The sequence below is a fragment of the Oncorhynchus masou genome, chromosome 9 (genome assembly GCF_036934945.1).
Source record: "Oncorhynchus masou masou isolate Uvic2021 chromosome 9, UVic_Omas_1.1, whole genome shotgun sequence".
In the NCBI taxonomy this organism is placed as follows: domain Eukaryota; kingdom Metazoa; phylum Chordata; class Actinopteri; order Salmoniformes; family Salmonidae; genus Oncorhynchus; species Oncorhynchus masou.
Genome location: NC_088220.1, coordinates 6,942,808 through 6,959,972, shown reverse-complemented (window position 1 = coordinate 6,959,972; position 17,165 = coordinate 6,942,808). Strand labels below are relative to the sequence as shown.

General features: G+C 49.7%; 1 protein-coding gene across 2 annotated transcripts in view; it reads right to left on the bottom strand.

The window, feature by feature from the left end:
* Positions 1-14,995, bottom strand: part of LOC135545459 (tetraspanin-17) — a 56,103-nt gene extending 41,108 nt beyond the window's left edge. Inside the window, exon 1 of one of the 2 annotated variants that reach the window (XM_064973087.1) lies at positions 14,386-14,995. In XM_064973087.1, coding sequence (XP_064829159.1) covers positions 14,386-14,484 — 99 coding nt within the window. In that variant the 5' untranslated portion in view covers positions 14,485-14,995. The remainder of the gene's footprint in view (positions 1-14,385) is intronic. The other variant, XM_064973088.1, reaches the window with a different exon arrangement.
* Between the last annotated feature and the right edge of the window lie 2,170 nt (positions 14,996-17,165).

The window sequence follows — 17,165 nt, the reverse complement described above, 5'->3', positions numbered from 1 at the left end:
GTGGGTAGAGTCTAGTGAGCGTAGAGTCTAGTGAGCGTGTGGGTAGGGTCTAGTGAGCGTGTGGGTAGAGTCTAGTGAGCGTGTGGGTAGAGTCTAGTGAGCGTGTGGGTAGAGTCTAGTGAGCGTGTGGGTAGAGTCTACTGAGAGTGTGGGTAGAGTCTAGTGAGCGTGTGGGTAGTCTAGTGAGCGTGTGGGTAGAGTCTAGTGAGAGTGTGGGTAGAGTCTAGTGAGCGTGTGTGTAGAGTAGTGAGCGTGTGGGTAGAGTCTAGTGAGCGTGTGGGTAGAGTCTAGTGAGCGTGTGGGTAGAGTCTAGTGAGCGTGTGGGTAGAGTCTAGTGAGCGTGTGGGTAGAGTCTAGTGAGCGTGTGGGTAGAGGCTAGTGAGCGTAGAGTCTAGTGAGCGTGTGGGTAGGGTCTAGTGAATGTGTGGGTAGAGTCTAGTGAGCGTGTGGGTAGAGGCTAGTGAGCGTGTGGGTAGAGTCTAGTGAGCGTAGAGTCTAGTGAGCGTGTGGGTAGGGTCTAGTGAGCGTGTGGGTAGAGTCTAGTGAGCGTGTGGGTAGAGTCTAGTGAGCGTGTGGGTAGTCTAGTGAGCGTGTGGGTAGAGTCTAGTGAGTGTGTGGGTAGAGTCTAGTGAGAGTGTGGGTAGAGTCTAGTGAGCGTGTGGGTAGAGTCTAGTGAGCGTGTGGGTAGAGTCTAGTGAGCGTGTGGGTAGAGTCTAGTGAGCGTGTGGGTAGAGTCTAGTGAGCGTGTGGGTAGAGTCTAGTGAGCGTGTGGGTAGAGTCTAGTGAGCGTGTGGGTAGAGGCTAGTGAGCGTAGAGTCTAGTGAGCGTGTGGGTAGGGTCTAGTGAATGTGTGGGTAGAGTCTAGTGAGCGTGTGGGTAGAGGCTAGTGAGCGTGTGGGTAGAGTCTAGTGAGCGTAGAGTCTAGTGAGCGTGTGGGTAGGGTCTAGTGAGCGTGTGGGTAGAGTCTAGTGAGCGTGTGGGTAGAGTCTAGTGAGCGTGTGGGTAGAGTCTAGTGAGCGTGTGGGTGGAGTCTAGTGAGCGTGTGGGTGGAGTCTAGTGAGCGTGTGGGTGGAGTCTAGTGAGCGTGTGGGTTGAGTCTAGTGAGCGTGTGGGTGGAGTCTAGTGAGCGTGTGGGTGGAGTCTAGTGAGCGTGTGTGTAGAGTCTAGTGAGCGTGTGGGTAGAGTCTAGTGAGCGTGTGGGTAGAGTCTAGTGAGCGTGTGGGTAGAGTCTAGTGAGCGTGTGGGTAGTCTAGTGAGCGTGTGGGTAGAGTCTAGTGAGCGTGTGGGTAGAGTCTAGTGAGAGTGTGGGTAGAGTCTAGTGAGCGTGTGGGTAGAGTCTAGTGAGCGTGTGGGTAGAGTCTAGTGAGCGTGTGGGTAGAGTCTAGTGAGCGTGTGGGTAGAGTCTAGTGAGCGTGTGGGTAGAGTCTAGTGAGCGTGTGGGTAGAGTCTAGTGAGCGTGTGGGTAGAGTCTAGTGAGCGTGTGGGTAGAGTCTAGTGAGAGTGTGGGTAGAGTCTAGTGAGCGTGTGGGTAGAGTCTAGTGAGCGTGTGGGTGGAGTCTAGTGAGCGTGTGGGTGGAGTCTAGTGAGCGTGTGGGTGGAGTCTAGTGAGCGTGTGGGTGGAGTCTAGTGAGCGTGTGGGTGGAGTCTAGTGAGCGTGTGGGTGGAGTCTAGTGAGCGTGTGTGTAGAGTCTAGTGAGCGTGTGGGTAGAGTCTAGTGAGCGTGTGGGTAGAGTCTAGTGAGCGTGTGGGTAGAGTCTAGTGAGCGTGTGGGTAGTCTAGTGAGCGTGTGGGTAGAGTCTAGTGAGCGTGTGGGTAGAGTCTAGTGAGAGTGTGGGTAGAGTCTAGTGAGCGTGTGGGTAGAGTCTAGTGAGCGTGTGGGTAGAGTCTAGTGAGCGTGTGGGTAGAGTCTAGTGAGCGTGTGGGTAGAGTCTAGTGAGCGTGTGGGTAGAGTCTAGTGAGCGTGTGGGTAGAGTCTAGTGAGCGTGTGGGTAGAGTCTAGTGAGCGTGTGGGTAGAGTCTAGTGAGCGTGTGGGTAGAGTCTAGTGAGAGTGTGGGTAGAGTCTAGTGAGCGTGTGGGTAGAGTCTAGTGAGCGTGTGGGTAGAGTCTAGTGAGCGTGTGGGTAGAGTCTAGTGAGCGTGTGGGTAGAGTCTAGTGAGCGTGTGGGTAGAGTCTAGTGAGCGTGTGGGTAGAGTCTAGTGAGCGTGTGGGTAGAGTCTAGTGAGCGTGTGGGTAGAGTCTAGTGAGCGTGTGGGTAGAGTCTAGTGAGCGTGTGGGTAGAGTCTAGTGAGCGTGTGGGTAGAGTCTAGTGAGCGTGTGGGTAGAGTCTAGTGAGCGTGTGGGTAGAGTCTAGTGAGCGTGTGGGTAGAGTCTGGGTAGAGTCTAGTGAGCGTGTGGGTAGAGTCTAGTGAGCGTGTGGGTAGAGTCTAGTGAGCGTGTGGGTAGAGTCTAGTGAGCGTGTGGGTGGAGTCTAGTGAGCGTGTGGGTGGAGTCTAGTGAGCGTGTGGGTAGCGTCTAGTGAGCGTGTGTGTAGAGTAGTGAGCGTGTGGGTAGAGTCTAGTGAGCGTGTGGGTAGAGTCTAGTGAGCGTGTGTGTAGAGTAGTGAGCGTGTGGGTAGAGTCTAGTGAGCGTGTGGGTAGAGTCTAGTGAGCGTGTTGGTAGAGTCTAGTGAGCGTGTGGGTAGAGTCTAGTGAGCGTGTGGGTAGTCTAGTGAGCGTGTGGGTAGAGTCTAGTGAGCGTGTGGGTAGAGTCTAGTGAGAGTGTGGGTAGAGTCTAGTGAGCGTGTGGGTGGAGTCTAGTGAGCGTGTGGGTGGAGTCTAGTGAGCGTGTGGGTGGAGTCTAGTGAGCGTGTGTGTAGAGTCTAGTGAGCGTGTGGGTAGAGTCTAGTGAGCGTGTGGGTAGAGTCTAGTGAGCGTGTGGGTAGAGTCTAGTGAGCGTGTGGGTAGTCTAGTGAGCGTGTGGGTAGAGTCTAGTGAGCGTGTGGGTAGAGTCTAGTGAGAGTGTGGGTAGAGTCTAGTGAGCGTGTGGGTAGAGTCTAGTGAGCGTGTGGGTAGAGTCTAGTGAGCGTGTGGGTAGAGTCTAGTGAGCGTGTGGGTAGAGTCTAGTGAGCGTGTGGGTAGAGTCTAGTGAGCGTGTGGGTAGAGTCTAGTGAGCGTGTGGGTAGAGTCTAGTGAGCGTGTGGGTAGAGTCTAGTGTGAGTGTGGGTAGAGTCTAGTGAGCGTGTGGGTAGAGTCTAGTGAGCGTGTGGGTAGAGTCTAGTGAGCGTGTGGGTAGAGTCTAGTGAGCGTGTGGGTAGAGTCTAGTGAGCGTGTGGGTAGAGTCTAGTGAGCGTGTGGGTAGAGTCTAGTGAGCGTGTGGGTAGAGTCTAGTGAGCGTGTGGGTAGAGTCTAGTGAGCGTGTGGGTAGAGTCTAGTGAGCGTGTGGGTAGAGTCTAGTGAGCGTGTGGGTAGAGTCTAGTGAGCGTGTGGGTAGAGTCTAGTGAGCGTGTGGGTAGAGTCTAGTGAGCGTGTGGGTAGAGTCTAGTGAGCGTGTGGGTAGAGTCTAGTGAGCGTGTGGGTAGAGTCTAGTGAGCGTGTGGGTAGAGTCTAGTGAGCGTGTGGGTAGAGTCTAGTGAGCGTGTGGGTAGAGTCTAGTGAGCGTGTGGGTGGAGTCTAGTGAGCGTGTGGGTGGAGTCTAGTGAGCGTGTGGGTAGAGTCTAGTGAGCGTGTGTGTAGAGTAGTGAGCGTGTGGGTAGAGTCTAGTGAGCGTGTGGGTAGAGTCTAGTGAGCGTGTTGGTAGAGTCTAGTGAGCGTGTGGGTAGAGTCTAGTGAGCGTGTGGGTAGTCTAGTGAGCGTGTGGGTAGAGTCTAGTGAGCGTGTGGGTAGAGTCTAGTGAGAGTGTGGGTAGAGTCTAGTGAGCGTGTGGGTAGAGTCTAGTGAGCGTGTGGGTAGAGTCTAGTGAGCGTGTGGGTAGAGTCTAGTGAGCGTGTGGGTAGAGTCTAGTGAGCGTGTGGGTAGAGTCTAGTGAGCGTGTGGGTAGTCTAGTGAGCGTGTGGGTAGAGTCTAGTGAGCGTGTGGGTAGAGTCTAGTGAGCGTGTGGGTAGAGTCTAGTGAGCGTGTGGGTAGAGTCTAGTGAGCGTGTGGGTAGAGTCTAGTGAGCGTGTGGGTAGAGTCTAGTGAGCGTGTGGGTAGAGTCTAGTGAGCGTGTGCGTAGAGTAGTGAGCGTGTGGGTAGAGTCTAGTGAGCGTGTGCGTAGAGTCTAGTGAGCGTGTGCGTAGAGTAGTGAGCGTGTGGGTAGAGTCTAGTGAGCGTGTGGGTAGAGGCTAGTGAGCGTGTGGGTAGAGTCTAGTGAGCGTGTGGGTAGAGTCTAGTGAGCGTGTGGGTAGAGTCTAGTGAGCGTGTGGGTAGAGTCTAGTGAGCGTGTGGGTAGAGTCTAGTGAGCGTGTGGGTAGAGTCTAGTGAGCGTGTGGGTAGAGTCTAGTGAGCATGTGGGTAGAGTCTAGTGAGCGTGTGGGTAGAGTCTAGTGAGCGTGTGGGTAGAGGCTAGTGAGCGTAGAGTCTAGTGAGCGTGTGGGTAGGGTCTAGTGAACGTGTGGGTAGAGTCTAGTGAGCGTGTGGGTAGAGGCTAGTGAGCGTGTGGGTAGAGTCTAGTGAGCGTAGAGTCTAGTGAGCGTGTGGGTAGGGTCTAGTGAGCGTGTGGGTAGAGTCTAGTGAGCGTGTGGGTAGAGTCTAGTGAGCGTGTGGGTAGAGTCTAGTGAGCGTGTGGGTAGAGTCTACTGAGAGTGTGGGTAGAGTCTAGTGAGCGTGTGGGTAGTCTAGTGAGCGTGTGGGTAGAGTCTAGTGAGAGTGTGGGTAGAGTCTAGTGAGCGTGTGTGTAGAGTAGTGAGCGTGTGGGTAGAGTCTAGTGAGCGTGTGGGTAGAGTCTAGTGAGCGTGTGGGTAGAGTCTAGTGAGCGTGTGGGTAGAGTCTAGTGAGCGTGTGGGTAGAGTCTAGTGAGCGTGTGGGTAGAGGCTAGTGAGCGTAGAGTCTAGTGAGCGTGTGGGTAGGGTCTAGTGAATGTGTGGGTAGAGTCTAGTGAGCGTGTGGGTAGAGGCTAGTGAGCGTGTGGGTAGAGTCTAGTGAGCGTAGAGTCTAGTGAGCGTGTGGGTAGGGTCTAGTGAGCGTGTGGGTAGAGTCTAGTGAGCGTGTGGGTAGAGTCTAGTGAGCGTGTGGGTAGAGTCTAGTGAGCGTGTGGGTGGAGTCTAGTGAGCGTGTGGGTGGAGTCTAGTGAGCGTGTGGGTGGAGTCTAGTGAGCGTGTGGGTGGAGTCTAGTGAGCGTGTGGGTGGAGTCTAGTGAGCGTGTGTGTAGAGTCTAGTGAGCGTGTGGGTAGAGCGTGTGGGTAGTGAGCGTGTGGGTAGAGTCTAGTGAGCGTGTGGGTAGTCTAGTGAGCGTGTGGGTAGAGTCTAGTGAGCGTGTGGGTAGAGTCTAGTGAGAGTGTGGGTAGAGTCTAGTGAGCGTGTGGGTAGAGTCTAGTGAGCGTGTGGGTAGAGTCTAGTGAGCGTGTGGGTAGAGTCTAGTGAGCGTGTGGGTAGAGTCTAGTGAGCGTGTGGGTAGAGTCTAGTGAGCGTGTGGGTAGAGTCTAGTGAGCGTGTGGGTAGAGGCTAGTGAGCGTAGAGTCTAGTGAGCGTGTGGGTAGGGTCTAGTGAATGTGTGGGTAGAGTCTAGTGAGCGTGTGGGTAGAGGCTAGTGAGCGTGTGGGTAGAGTCTAGTGAGCGTAGAGTCTAGTGAGCGTGTGGGTAGGGTCTAGTGAGCGTGTGGATAGAGTCTAGTGAGCGTGTGGGTAGAGTCTAGTGAGCGTGTGGGTAGAGTCTAGTGAGCGTGTGGGTGGAGTCTAGTGAGCGTGTGGGTGGAGTCTAGTGAGCGTGTGGGTGGAGTCTAGTGAGCGTGTGGGTGGAGTCTAGTGAGCGTGTGGGTGGAGTCTAGTGAGCGTGTGGGTGGAGTCTAGTGAGCGTGTGTGTAGAGTCTAGTGAGCGTGTGGGTAGAGTCTAGTGAGCGTGTGGGTAGAGTCTAGTGAGCGTGTGGGTAGAGTCTAGTGAGCGTGTGGGTAGTCTAGTGAGCGTGTGGGTAGAGTCTAGTGAGCGTGTGGGTAGAGTCTAGTGAGAGTGTGGGTAGAGTCTAGTGAGCGTGTGGGTAGAGTCTAGTGAGCGTGTGGGTAGAGTCTAGTGAGCGTGTGGGTAGAGTCTAGTGAGCGTGTGGGTAGAGTCTAGTGAGCGTGTGGGTAGAGTCTAGTGAGCGTGTGGGTAGAGTCTAGTGAGCGTGTGGGTAGAGTCTAGTGAGCGTGTGGGTAGAGTCTAGTGAGCGTGTGGGTAGAGTCTAGTGAGCGTGTGGGTAGAGTCTAGTGAGCGTGTGGGTAGAGTCTAGTGAGCGTGTGGGTAGAGTCTAGTGAGCGTGTGGGTAGAGTCTAGTGAGCGTGTGGGTAGAGTCTAGTGAGCGTGTGGGTAGAGTCTAGTGAGCGTGTGGGTAGAGTCTAGTGAGCGTGTGGGTAGAGTCTAGTGAGCGTGTGGGTAGAGTCTAGTGAGCGTGTGGGTAGAGTCTAGTGAGCGTGTGGGTAGAGTCTAGTGAGCGTGTGGGTAGAGTCTAGTGAGCGTGTGGGTAGAGTCTAGTGAGCGTGTGGGTAGAGTCTAGTGAGCGTGTGGGTAGAGTCTAGTGAGCGTGTGGGTAGAGTCTAGTGAGCGTGTGGGTGGAGTCTAGTGAGCGTGTGGGTGGAGTCTAGTGAGCGTGTGGGTGGAGTCTAGTGAGCGTGTGTGTAGAGTAGTGAGCGTGTGGGTAGAGTCTAGTGAGCGTGTGGGTAGAGTCTAGTGAGCGTGTTGGTAGAGTCTAGTGAGCGTGTGGGTAGAGTCTAGTGAGCGTGTGGGTAGTCTAGTGAGCGTGTGGGTAGAGTCTAGTGAGCGTGTGGGTAGAGTCTAGTGAGCGTGTGGGTAGAGTCTAGTGAGCGTGTGGGTAGAGTCTAGTGAGCGTGTGGGTAGAGTCTAGTGAGCGTGTGGGTAGAGTCTAGTGAGCGTGTGGGTAGAGTCTAGTGAGCGTGTGGGTAGAGTCTAGTGAGCGTGTGGGTAGAGTCTAGTGAGCGTGTGGGTAGAGTCTAGTGAGCGTGTGGGTAGAGTCTAGTGAGCGTGTGGGTAGAGTCTAGTGAGCGTGTGGGTAGAGTCTAGTGAGCGTGTGGGTAGAGTCTAGTGAGCGTGTGCGTAGAGTAGTGAGCGTGTGGGTAGAGTCTAGTGAGCGTGTGCGTAGAGTCTAGTGAGCGTGTGCGTAGAGTAGTGAGCGTGTGGGTAGAGTCTAGTGAGCGTGTGGGTAGAGGCTAGTGAGCGTGTGGGTAGAGTCTAGTGAGCGTGTGGGTAGAGTCTAGTGAGCGTGTGGGTAGAGTCTAGTGAGCGTGTGGGTAGAGTCTAGTGAGCGTGTGGGTAGAGTCTAGTGAGCGTGTGGGTAGAGTCTAGTGAGCATGTGGGTAGAGTCTAGTGAGCATGTGGGTAGAGTCTAGTGAGCGTGTGGGTAGAGTCTAGTGAGCGTGTGGGTAGAGTCTAGTGAGCGTGTGGGTAGAGTCTAGTGAGCGTGTGGGTAGAGTCTAGTGAGCGTGTGGGTAGAGTCTAGTGAGCGTGTGGGTAGAGTCTAGTGAGCGTGTGGGTAGAGTCTAGTGAGCGTGTGGGTAGAGTCTAGTGAGCGTGTGGGTAGAGTCTAGTGAGCGTGTGGGTAGAGTCTAGTGAGCGTGTGGGTAGAGTCTAGTGAGCGTGTGGGTGGAGTCTAGTGAGCGTGTGGGTGGAGTCTAGTGAGCGTGTGGGTGGCGTCTAGTGAGCGTGTGTGTAGAGTAGTGAGCGTGTGGGTAGAGTCTAGTGAGCGTGTGGGTAGAGTCTAGTGAGCGTGTTGGTAGAGTCTAGTGAGCGTGTGGGTAGAGTCTAGTGAGCGTGTGGGTAGTCTAGTGAGCGTGTGGGTAGAGTCTAGTGAGCGTGTGGGTAGAGTCTAGTGAGAGTGTGGGTAGAGTCTAGTGAGCGTGTGGGTAGAGTCTAGTGAGCGTGTGGGTAGAGTCTAGTGAGCGTGTGGGTAGAGTCTAGTGAGCGTGTGGGTAGAGTCTAGTGAGCGTGTGGGTAGAGTCTAGTGAGCGTGTGGGTAGAGTCTAGTGAGCGTGTGGGTAGAGTCTAGTGAGCGTGTGGGTAGAGTCTAGTGAGCGTGTGGGTAGAGTCTAGTGAGCGTGTGCGTAGAGTAGTGAGCGTGTGGGTAGAGTCTAGTGAGCGTGTGCGTAGAGTCTAGTGAGCGTGTGCGTAGAGTAGTGAGCGTGTGGGTAGAGTCTAGTGAGCGTGTGGGTAGAGGCTAGTGAGCGTGTGGGTAGAGTCTAGTGAGCGTGTGGGTAGAGTCTAGTGAGCGTGTGGGTAGAGTCTAGTGAGCGTGTGGGTAGAGTCTAGTGAGCGTGTGGGTAGAGTCTAGTGAGCGTGTGGGTAGAGTCTAGTGAGCATGTGGGTAGAGTCTAGTGAGCATGTGGGTAGAGTCTAGTGAGCGTGTGGGTAGAGTCTAGTGAGCGTGTGGGTAGAGGCTAGTGAGCGTAGAGTCTAGTGAGCGTGTGGGTAGGGTCTAGTGAACGTGTGGGTAGAGTCTAGTGAGCGTGTGGGTAGAGGCTAGTGAGCGTGTGGGTAGAGTCTAGTGAGCGTAGAGTCTAGTGAGCGTGTGGGTAGGGTCTAGTGAGCGTGTGGGTAGAGTCTAGTGAGCGTGTGGGTAGAGTCTAGTGAGCGTGTGGGTAGAGTCTAGTGAGCGTGTGGGTAGAGTCTAGTGAGCGTGTGGGTAGAGTCTAGTGAGCGTGTGGGTAGAGGCTAGTGGCGTAGAGTCTAGTGAGCGTGTGGGTAGGGTCTAGTGAATGTGTGGGTAGAGTCTAGTGAGCGTGTGGGTAGAGGCTAGTGAGCGTGTGGGTAGAGTCTAGTCGTAGAGTCTAGTGAGCGTGTGGGTAGGGTCTAGTGAGCGTGTGGGTAGAAGTGAGCGTGTGGGTAGAGTCTAGTGAGCGTGTGGGTAGAGTCTAGTGAGCGTGTGGGTAGAGTCTAGTGAGCGTGTGGGTAGAGTCTAGTGAGCGTGTGGGTAGAGTCTAGTGAGCGTGTGGGTAGGGCGTGTGGGTAGAGTCTAGTGAGCGTGTGGGTAGAGTCTAGTGAGCGTGTGGGTAGAGTGTGAGGTAGAGTCTAGTGAGCGTGTGGGTAGAGTCTAGTGAGCGTGTGGGTAGAGTCTAGTGAGCGTGTGGGTAGAGTCTAGTGAGCGTGTGGGTAGAGTCTAGTAGAGTCTAGTGAGCGTGTGGGTAGAGTCTAGTGAGCGTGTGGGTAGAGTCTAGTGAGCGTGTGGGTAGAGTCTAGTGAGCGTGTGGGTAGAGTCTAGTGAGCGTGTGGGTAGAGTCTAGTGAGCGTGTGGGTAGAGTCTAGTGAGCGTGTGGGTAGAGTCTAGTGAGCGTGTGGGTAGAGTCTAGTGAGCGTGTGGGTAGAGTCTAGTGAGCGTGTGGGCAGAGTCTAGTGAGCGTGTGGGTAGAGTCTAGTGAGCGTGTGGGTAGAGTCTAGTGAGAGTGTGGGTAGAGTCTAGTGAGCGTGTGGGTAGAGTCTAGTGAGCGTGTGGGTAGAGTCTAGTGAGCGTGTGGGTAGAGAGTGAGTAGAGTCTAGTGAGCGTGTGGGTAGAGTCTAGTGAGCGTGTGGGTAGAGTCTAGTGAGCGTGTGGGTAGAGTAGTGAGCATGTGGGTAGAGTCTAGTGAGCGTGTGCGTAGAGTCTAGTGAGCGTGTGCGTAGAGTAGTGAGCGTGTGCGTAGAGTAGTGAGAGTGTGGGTAGAGGCTAGTGAGCATGTGGGTAGAGTCTAGTGAGCGTGTGGGTAGAGTCTAGTGAGCGTGTGGGTAGAGTCTAGTGAGCGTGTGGGTAGAGGCTAGTGAGCGTGTGGGTAGAGTCTAGTGAACGTGTGGGTAGAGTCTAGTGAGCGTGTGGGTAGAGTCTAGTGAGCGTGTGGGTAGAGTCTAGTGAGCGTGTGGGTAGAGTCTAGTGAGCGTGTGGGTAGAGGCTAGTGAACGTGTGGGTAGAGTCTAGTGAGTGTGTGGGTAGAGTCAGTGCAAAACAATGAAGATAATGAAATAAATAATAAAGGGGATCAATGTAAATAGTCTGGGTGGCCATTTGATTAACCGTTCAGCAGTCTTATGGTTTGGAGGTTGTAGCTGTTCAGGTGCCATTTGGATCCAGACTTGGCGCTCCGGTACCGCTTGCCATACGGTAGCAGAGAAAATAGTCTATGACTTGGGTGGCTGGAGTCTGACAATTTGTTGGGCCTTCCTCTGACACCGCCTGGTATAGAAGTTCTGGATGGCAGGGAGTTCGACCCCAATGATGTACTGGGCCGTACGAATTACCCTCTGTAGCGCATTGCGGTTGGATGCCAAGCAGTTACCATACCAAGCGGTGATGCAGCCAATCAAGATGCTCTCAATGGTGCAGCTAGCAGAACCTTTTGACGATCTAAGGACGCATACCAAATCTTTTTAGCTGAATTTGTTTTTTCAACATTTATTCTATTACAGACTTAATGGATACTTGTAAAATATAGTATGCGAGCTGAACATGTAAAAAATATTTAAAAAAACATTTTCCTTAAAGTATAGTTTTTAGAGATTACTAATGTTGCTGTCCACACTGAAATTAAAAAAATACTTAAATACATGTCATTTTGTCCTTGAAATGTTGTTGATCCATTTATGTAAATGTTTATTTTTAATGAATAAGCAAACATTTGTAAAAACCTTTTTTTTTATATATAATATATACATACACAAATACAGTTGAAGTCAGAATTTTACATACACTTAGGTTGGAGTCATTAAAACTCGTTTTTCAACCACTCCACAAAATTCTTGATAACAAATTATAGCTTTGGCAAGTCGGTTAGAACATCTACTTTGTTCATGACACAAGACATTTTTCCAACAATTGTTTACAGACAGATTATTTCACTTATAATTCACTGTATCACAATTCCAGTGGGTCAGAAGTTTACATACACTAAGTTGACTGTGCCTTTAAACAGCTTGGAAAATTCCAGAAAATGTCATGGCTTTAGAAGCTTCTGATAAGCTAATTGACATAATTTGAGTCAATTGGACGTGTACCTGTGGATCTATTTCAATGCCTACCTTTAAACTCAGTGCCTCTTTGCTTGATATCATGGGAAAATCAAAAGAAATCAGCCAAGACCGCAGAAAAAAAATGTAGACCTCCACAAGTCTCGTTCATCCTTGGGAGAAATTTCTAAATGCCTGAAGGTACCACGGTCATCTGTACAAACAATAGTACGCAAGTATAAACACCATGGGACCACGTAGCCTTCATACCACTAAGGAAGGAGACGCATTCTGTCTCCTAGAGATGAACGTACTTTGGTGCGAAAAGTGCAAAACAATCCCAGAACAACAGCAAAGGACCTTGTGAAGATGCTGGAGGAAACAGGTACAAAAGTATCTATATCCACAGTAAAAATGAAACAAAAATAGAGCTGTTAAGCCATAATGACCATCCTTATGTTTGGAGGAAAAACGGGGAGGCTTGCAAGCCGAAGAACACCATCCCAACTGTGATGCATGGGGGTGGCAACATCATGCTGTGGGGGTGCTTTGCTGCAGGAGGGACTGGTGCACTTCACAAAATACATGGCATCATGAGGATGGAAAATTATGTGGATATATTGAAGCAACATCTCAAGACATCAGTCAGCAAGTTAAAGCTTGGTCGCAAATGCATCTTCCAAATGGACAATGACCCCAAGCATATTTCCAAAGTTGTGGCAAAATGGCTTCAGGACAACAAAATCAAGGTATTGGAGTGGCCATCACAAAGCCCTGACCTTAATCCTATTGAAAATGTGTGGGCAGAACTGAAAGTGTGTGTGAGCAAGGAAGCCTACCAACCTGACTCAGTTCTGTCAGGCGGAATGGGCCAAAAGTCACCCAACTTATTGTGGGAAGCTTGTGGAATGCTACCCAAAATGTTAGACCCAAGTTAAACAATTTAAAGGCAATGCTACCAAATACTAATTGTGACTGTACTTTGTTGAAGTACCTATGGCAGCGATTACAAGTCTTCTTGGGTAGGACGCTACAAGCTTGGCACACCTTTATTTGGGAGTTTCTTCCATTCATGTCTACAGATCCTCTCAAGCTAGGTTGGATGGGGAGCGTTGCTGCACAGCTATTTTCAGATCTCTCTCAAGAGATGTTTGATCGGGTTCAAGTCCGGGTTCTGGCTGGGCCACTGAAGGACATACAGAGACTTGTCCCGAAATTACTCCTGCGTTGTCTTGGCTGTGTGCTTAGGGTCATTGTCCTGTTGGAAGATGAACTTCCGCTCCAATCCGAGGTCCTGAGTGCTCTGGGGCAGGTTTTTAATCAAGGATCTCTCTGTATTTTGCTCTGTTAATCTTTACCTCAATCCTGACTAGTCTCCCAGTCCCTGCCGCTGAAAAACATCCCCACAGCATGATGCTGCCACCACCATGCTTCACCGTAGGGATGGTGGCAGGTTCCTCCAGGCGTGACGCTTGGCATTCGGGGCGGCAGGGTAGCCTAGTGGTTAGAGCGTTGGACTAGTAACCGGAAGGTTGCAAGTTCGAATCCCCGAGCTGACAAGGTACAAATCTGTCGTTCTGCCCCTGAACAGGCAGTTAACCCACTGTTCCTAGGCCGTCATTGAAAATAAGAATTTGTTCTTAACTGACTTGCCTAGTAAAATAAAAAATATAAATTTATGCCAAAGAGTTCAATCTTGGTTTCATCAGACCAGAGAATCTTTATTAGATTGAGTACATTTGTTTTATTTCATCTTTCCACCATACAAAATAGTCTGGGGAAAAGCCAGTCGTTAGTTCTAAGATTCTGAAGTTGCTAGCCAAATCGGCAGTTCGCTCCTTCTAGCCATTCTATTTGCAATTGTTGATATGCTAAACAAATCCTTGGCATGCAACAATGCAGGCTAACTACTGCTCATTTGCTAGCTAGCCAACTAAAGCTAACACACAATCACATCAAGCAGCTCAAATGACAGCAAACTATGTACACTTTTGTTTGTTTACCTTTGTTTCTATTGTCATTTATTTGGATATCTATTGTAATGATCCTGATAAACGAATTTGCCTGGATCAGAGAAGCTGTCGGCCTCTTCACGTTCATATTTGCATGGCACGGTGGAGATCACACAAAAAACTAAACATTTTCCACAGGTCAGAGAGGCAGACTGCAAAGTTTAGACAAACCCCAAATGTTGCAAACCAAATGCTAGTCTAATAGCATGGGGAAATATTATCTAGACACATTTTAATATGGGAGATTTGGTTAATAAATTGACTGGCTGGGATGTGGGACAGTGGAAGCAAATTATTAAATCTAATAGAACTGTTCACAGGTCTTACCTGAAGAATTCAGGGATTGTGGCGCTATAACTCCCTGCTATCACCCAATCAGCACCCAAACAACCAGTTGTATAATTACTACTTAGGCTTGCAACATGAAATAATGTTCCTGGCTAGTAGCCTATCAGCTCTTTGTGTGTGACCATGACAGTGTTGCTGACAATGGACTCAGTGCCTACTGTGTACTGTACACTAGCTCATTGTCTATAAGCCATGCTTTAAGAGGTGTGTATGGGCGGAGTAGGTTAGCTCAGAGTGAGAGTGGCTATTGTATGAGGTTAACAGGCACGGATAGGACAGGCATTAAGGCAGTAGAGTACAGAGACAGTTAGCTAGCAGTCTGACTCCAATAGCCCAACACACATAGGCCTATACACACCCAAACCTACCCTACAAACAGCTATTCATCAGAACTATGGGGAGCACCCACCCACAGTGTAAGTTACTACCTACTATTGTTGGCATTCTGCTGTCCTACATTACTATCACATTAGGGCTGCTGGGAACCACACAATAGACTTCACACAAATAGGCCCAATAATGCCCAATGAGTCAAATATTAGCAGATGGATGATTGATCATAAAACAGTTATATATGAGAGAGAGAGAGAGAGAGAGAGAGAGAGAGAGAGAGAGAGGAAATTGGAAAATTGACCGTTTCAAATTGACAAATCACTCATAATGGTGGGATGCATAAGTTACGTATGACACATTCACCTGGCAGATGATCACTGTCAAGAAAGGTAGCTAGCATCACCAAATCGATAACAGGAAATGATCACTATCTAATGGGACTAATTTACTGAACAGTATTTTAGGATTTATTCCATAAAGAACATCGGAATATAGTTTTAGGGCTAGGCGATCAAGCATAGTTCTAACTTGTTTGGTTAATTTGTCTCTTTCGGGCAGCACTAGAAAAACTATTGTTTAGAATAATTACATGCAGGTGTGAAATACAAAAATGTCAGCTACTTACCCAAAATATGATGTTAAATCCAAACAAGAAGTATTTGACACTGCAGCTCACTTCGGCTCCTTTAAAATGCTGGCGTTTTTGACTGCTAACGTTACTCATCCTGTAAACGTCGAGGCTAACTAGCTAGCTAGCTAGCTAACAATGTAGACGCCACTGGTTAGTTAGCTAACCTACAATCACGACAATGACAAACTAACTACTATTTGTGTAACACACAAGCTAACTATCTCCATAAAACAACTTTGAGAAGAAAGAAAATTGAGCTAGCTAGCCAGCCAAATCACAAATACATCGCCGGCTAGCTAGTTAGCCTACTAGCTAACAACAGATCCAAAAACACTTTTGGATGTGTAAACAAAATATACATTCATCTGCGGTTCAACGTACAACGTTACTCTCCATAACTAAACATATAGTTGAAAGCTAAAAAAAAAAAAATCAAAAGAATTACTTTGTTTTGTTGATGATATAAATATAGTCGATTTCTCCCGTTCATAGCATTTGGTTGTTTTACATTTCACCTTTTCTTGTTGACAACAACCGTCGTTGTCATATGAACTGAGCTGAAGAAACCCATCTGGACAAGTTGTATATCTAGAGCCAGACCTGCACTGGGATTATTCAAGGAACAGCACTGCTGTTTTTTCCCCCCACTGGTGCAGTACACAGACCAAACAGAACAATGGTGAATAATGAACATACCCCTCTGAAAACAATTTAGCTATTTGTACAACATAAATAACGTACCAATAATAATATGTACCAAGTAAGAGGCACTGGTAATTCTTGCATTTGTTATTTGACAGTTTAAAATGTTACTTCAAAAAAAAATCATAACATGTAAACCTTGTACAACTACTAAACTAAAACAACAAACAAATAAGCAATACAGAATAAGACAAAAATGTGCAGCAATTAACAACTTTGCTGTGGCTGTGAGCCTATCAGTGATAGTCTGGCTAACATTAAACTCTCCAAATCCTCCTGTCGTCGGGTCTGGAAGGAATGGCTCTTTGACCTTGTCGGCACAATGCATCCATAATGAAGGGGGATGTGATTTTACCGCTTGGCTCTCTGTGTTTATTCTCACTCAAACACCCACAAAACACAGCCACACACAGTCCCCCGCTTCCATAACAACGGTTGGATTTTTTTTGAAAGAACAAGTCTTTGCCCCTTGAGGCAAAGAAAACATTTGAGAGAACCAATCAAATCCGTGGATCAATTTCTGAGCGTTGATTGCGTTTAACAAATGGCCTCCATTCCATCCCAGTGCTGTGAGTCACTGTGGGTTGTGTCAGCCAGTCTAACAGCTTTCCCAGTGCTGTGAGTCACTGTGGGTTGTGTCAGCCAGTCTAACAGCTTTCCCAGTGCTGTGAGTCACTGTGGGTTGTGTCAGTGTCACAGCTTTCCCAGTGCTGTAATTCACTGTGGGTTGTGTCAGCCAGTCAGTGTCACAGCTTTCCCAGTGCTGTGAGTCACTGTGGGTTGTGTCAGCCAGTCTAACAGCTTTCCCAGTGCTGTGAGTCACTGTGGGTTGTGTCCCAGTAACAGCTTTCCCAGTGCTGTGAGAGTCACTGCTTTCCCAGTGCTGTGAGTCACTGTGGGTTGTGTCAGCCAGTCTAACAGCTTTCCCAGTGCTGTGAGTCACTGTGGGTTGTGTCAGCCAGTCTAACAGCTTTCCCAGTGCTGTGAGTCACTGTGGGTTGTGTCAGCCAGTCTAACAGCTTTCCCAGTGCTGTGAGTCACTGTGGTTGTGTCAGTCAGTGTGTCAGCCAGTGTGTCAACAGCTTTCCCAGTGCTGTGAGTCACTGTAACAGGGTTGTGTCAGCCAGTCTAACAGCTTTCCCAGTGCTGTGAGTCACTGTGGGTTGTGTCAGCCAGTCTAACAGCTTTCCCAGTGCTGTGAGTCACTGTGGGTTGTGTCAGCCAGTCTAACAGCTTTCCCAGTGCTGTGAGTCACTGTGAGTTGTGTCAGCCAATCAGTGTCACAGCTTTCCCAGTGCTGTGCGTCACTGTGAGTTGTGTCAGCCAGTCAGTCAGTGTCACAGCTTTCCCAGTGCTGTGAGTCACTGTGGGTTGTGTCAGCCAGTCTAACAGCTTTCCCAGTGCTGTGAGTCACGTCAGCCAGTCAGTGTCACAGCTTTCCCAGTGCTGTGAGTCACTGTGGGTTGTGTCAGCCAGTCTAACAGCTTTCCCAGTGCTGTGAGTCACTGTGGGTTGTGTCAGCCAGCCAGTCAGTGTCACAGCTTTCCCAGTGCTGTGAGTCACTGTGGGTTGTGTCAGACAGCCAGTCAGTGTCACAGCTTTCCCAGTGCTGTGAGTCACTGTGGGTTGTGTCAGACAGTCTAACAGCTTTCCCAGTGCTGTGAGTCACTGTGGGTTGTGTCAGACAGTCTAACAGCTTTCCCAGTGCTGTGAGACACTGTGGGTTGTGTCAGACAGTCTAACAGCTTTCCCAGTGCTGTGAGACACTGTGGGTTGTGTCAGACAGTCTAACAGCTTTCCCAGTGCTGTGAGTCACTGTGGGTTGTGTCAGACAGTCTAACAGCTTTCCCAGTGCTGTGAGACACTGTGGGTTGTCAGCCAGGCTATATCAGTGATTCCTGACCTGACCATGTCTTTTATTTTACCTTTACTTAACTAGGCAAGTCAGTTAAGAACAAATTCTTATTTTCAATGACGGCCTGGGAACAGTGGGTTGACTGCCTGTTCAGGGGCAGAATGACAGATTTGTACCTTGTCAGCTCTGGGAATTGAACTTGCAACCTTCCGGTCAC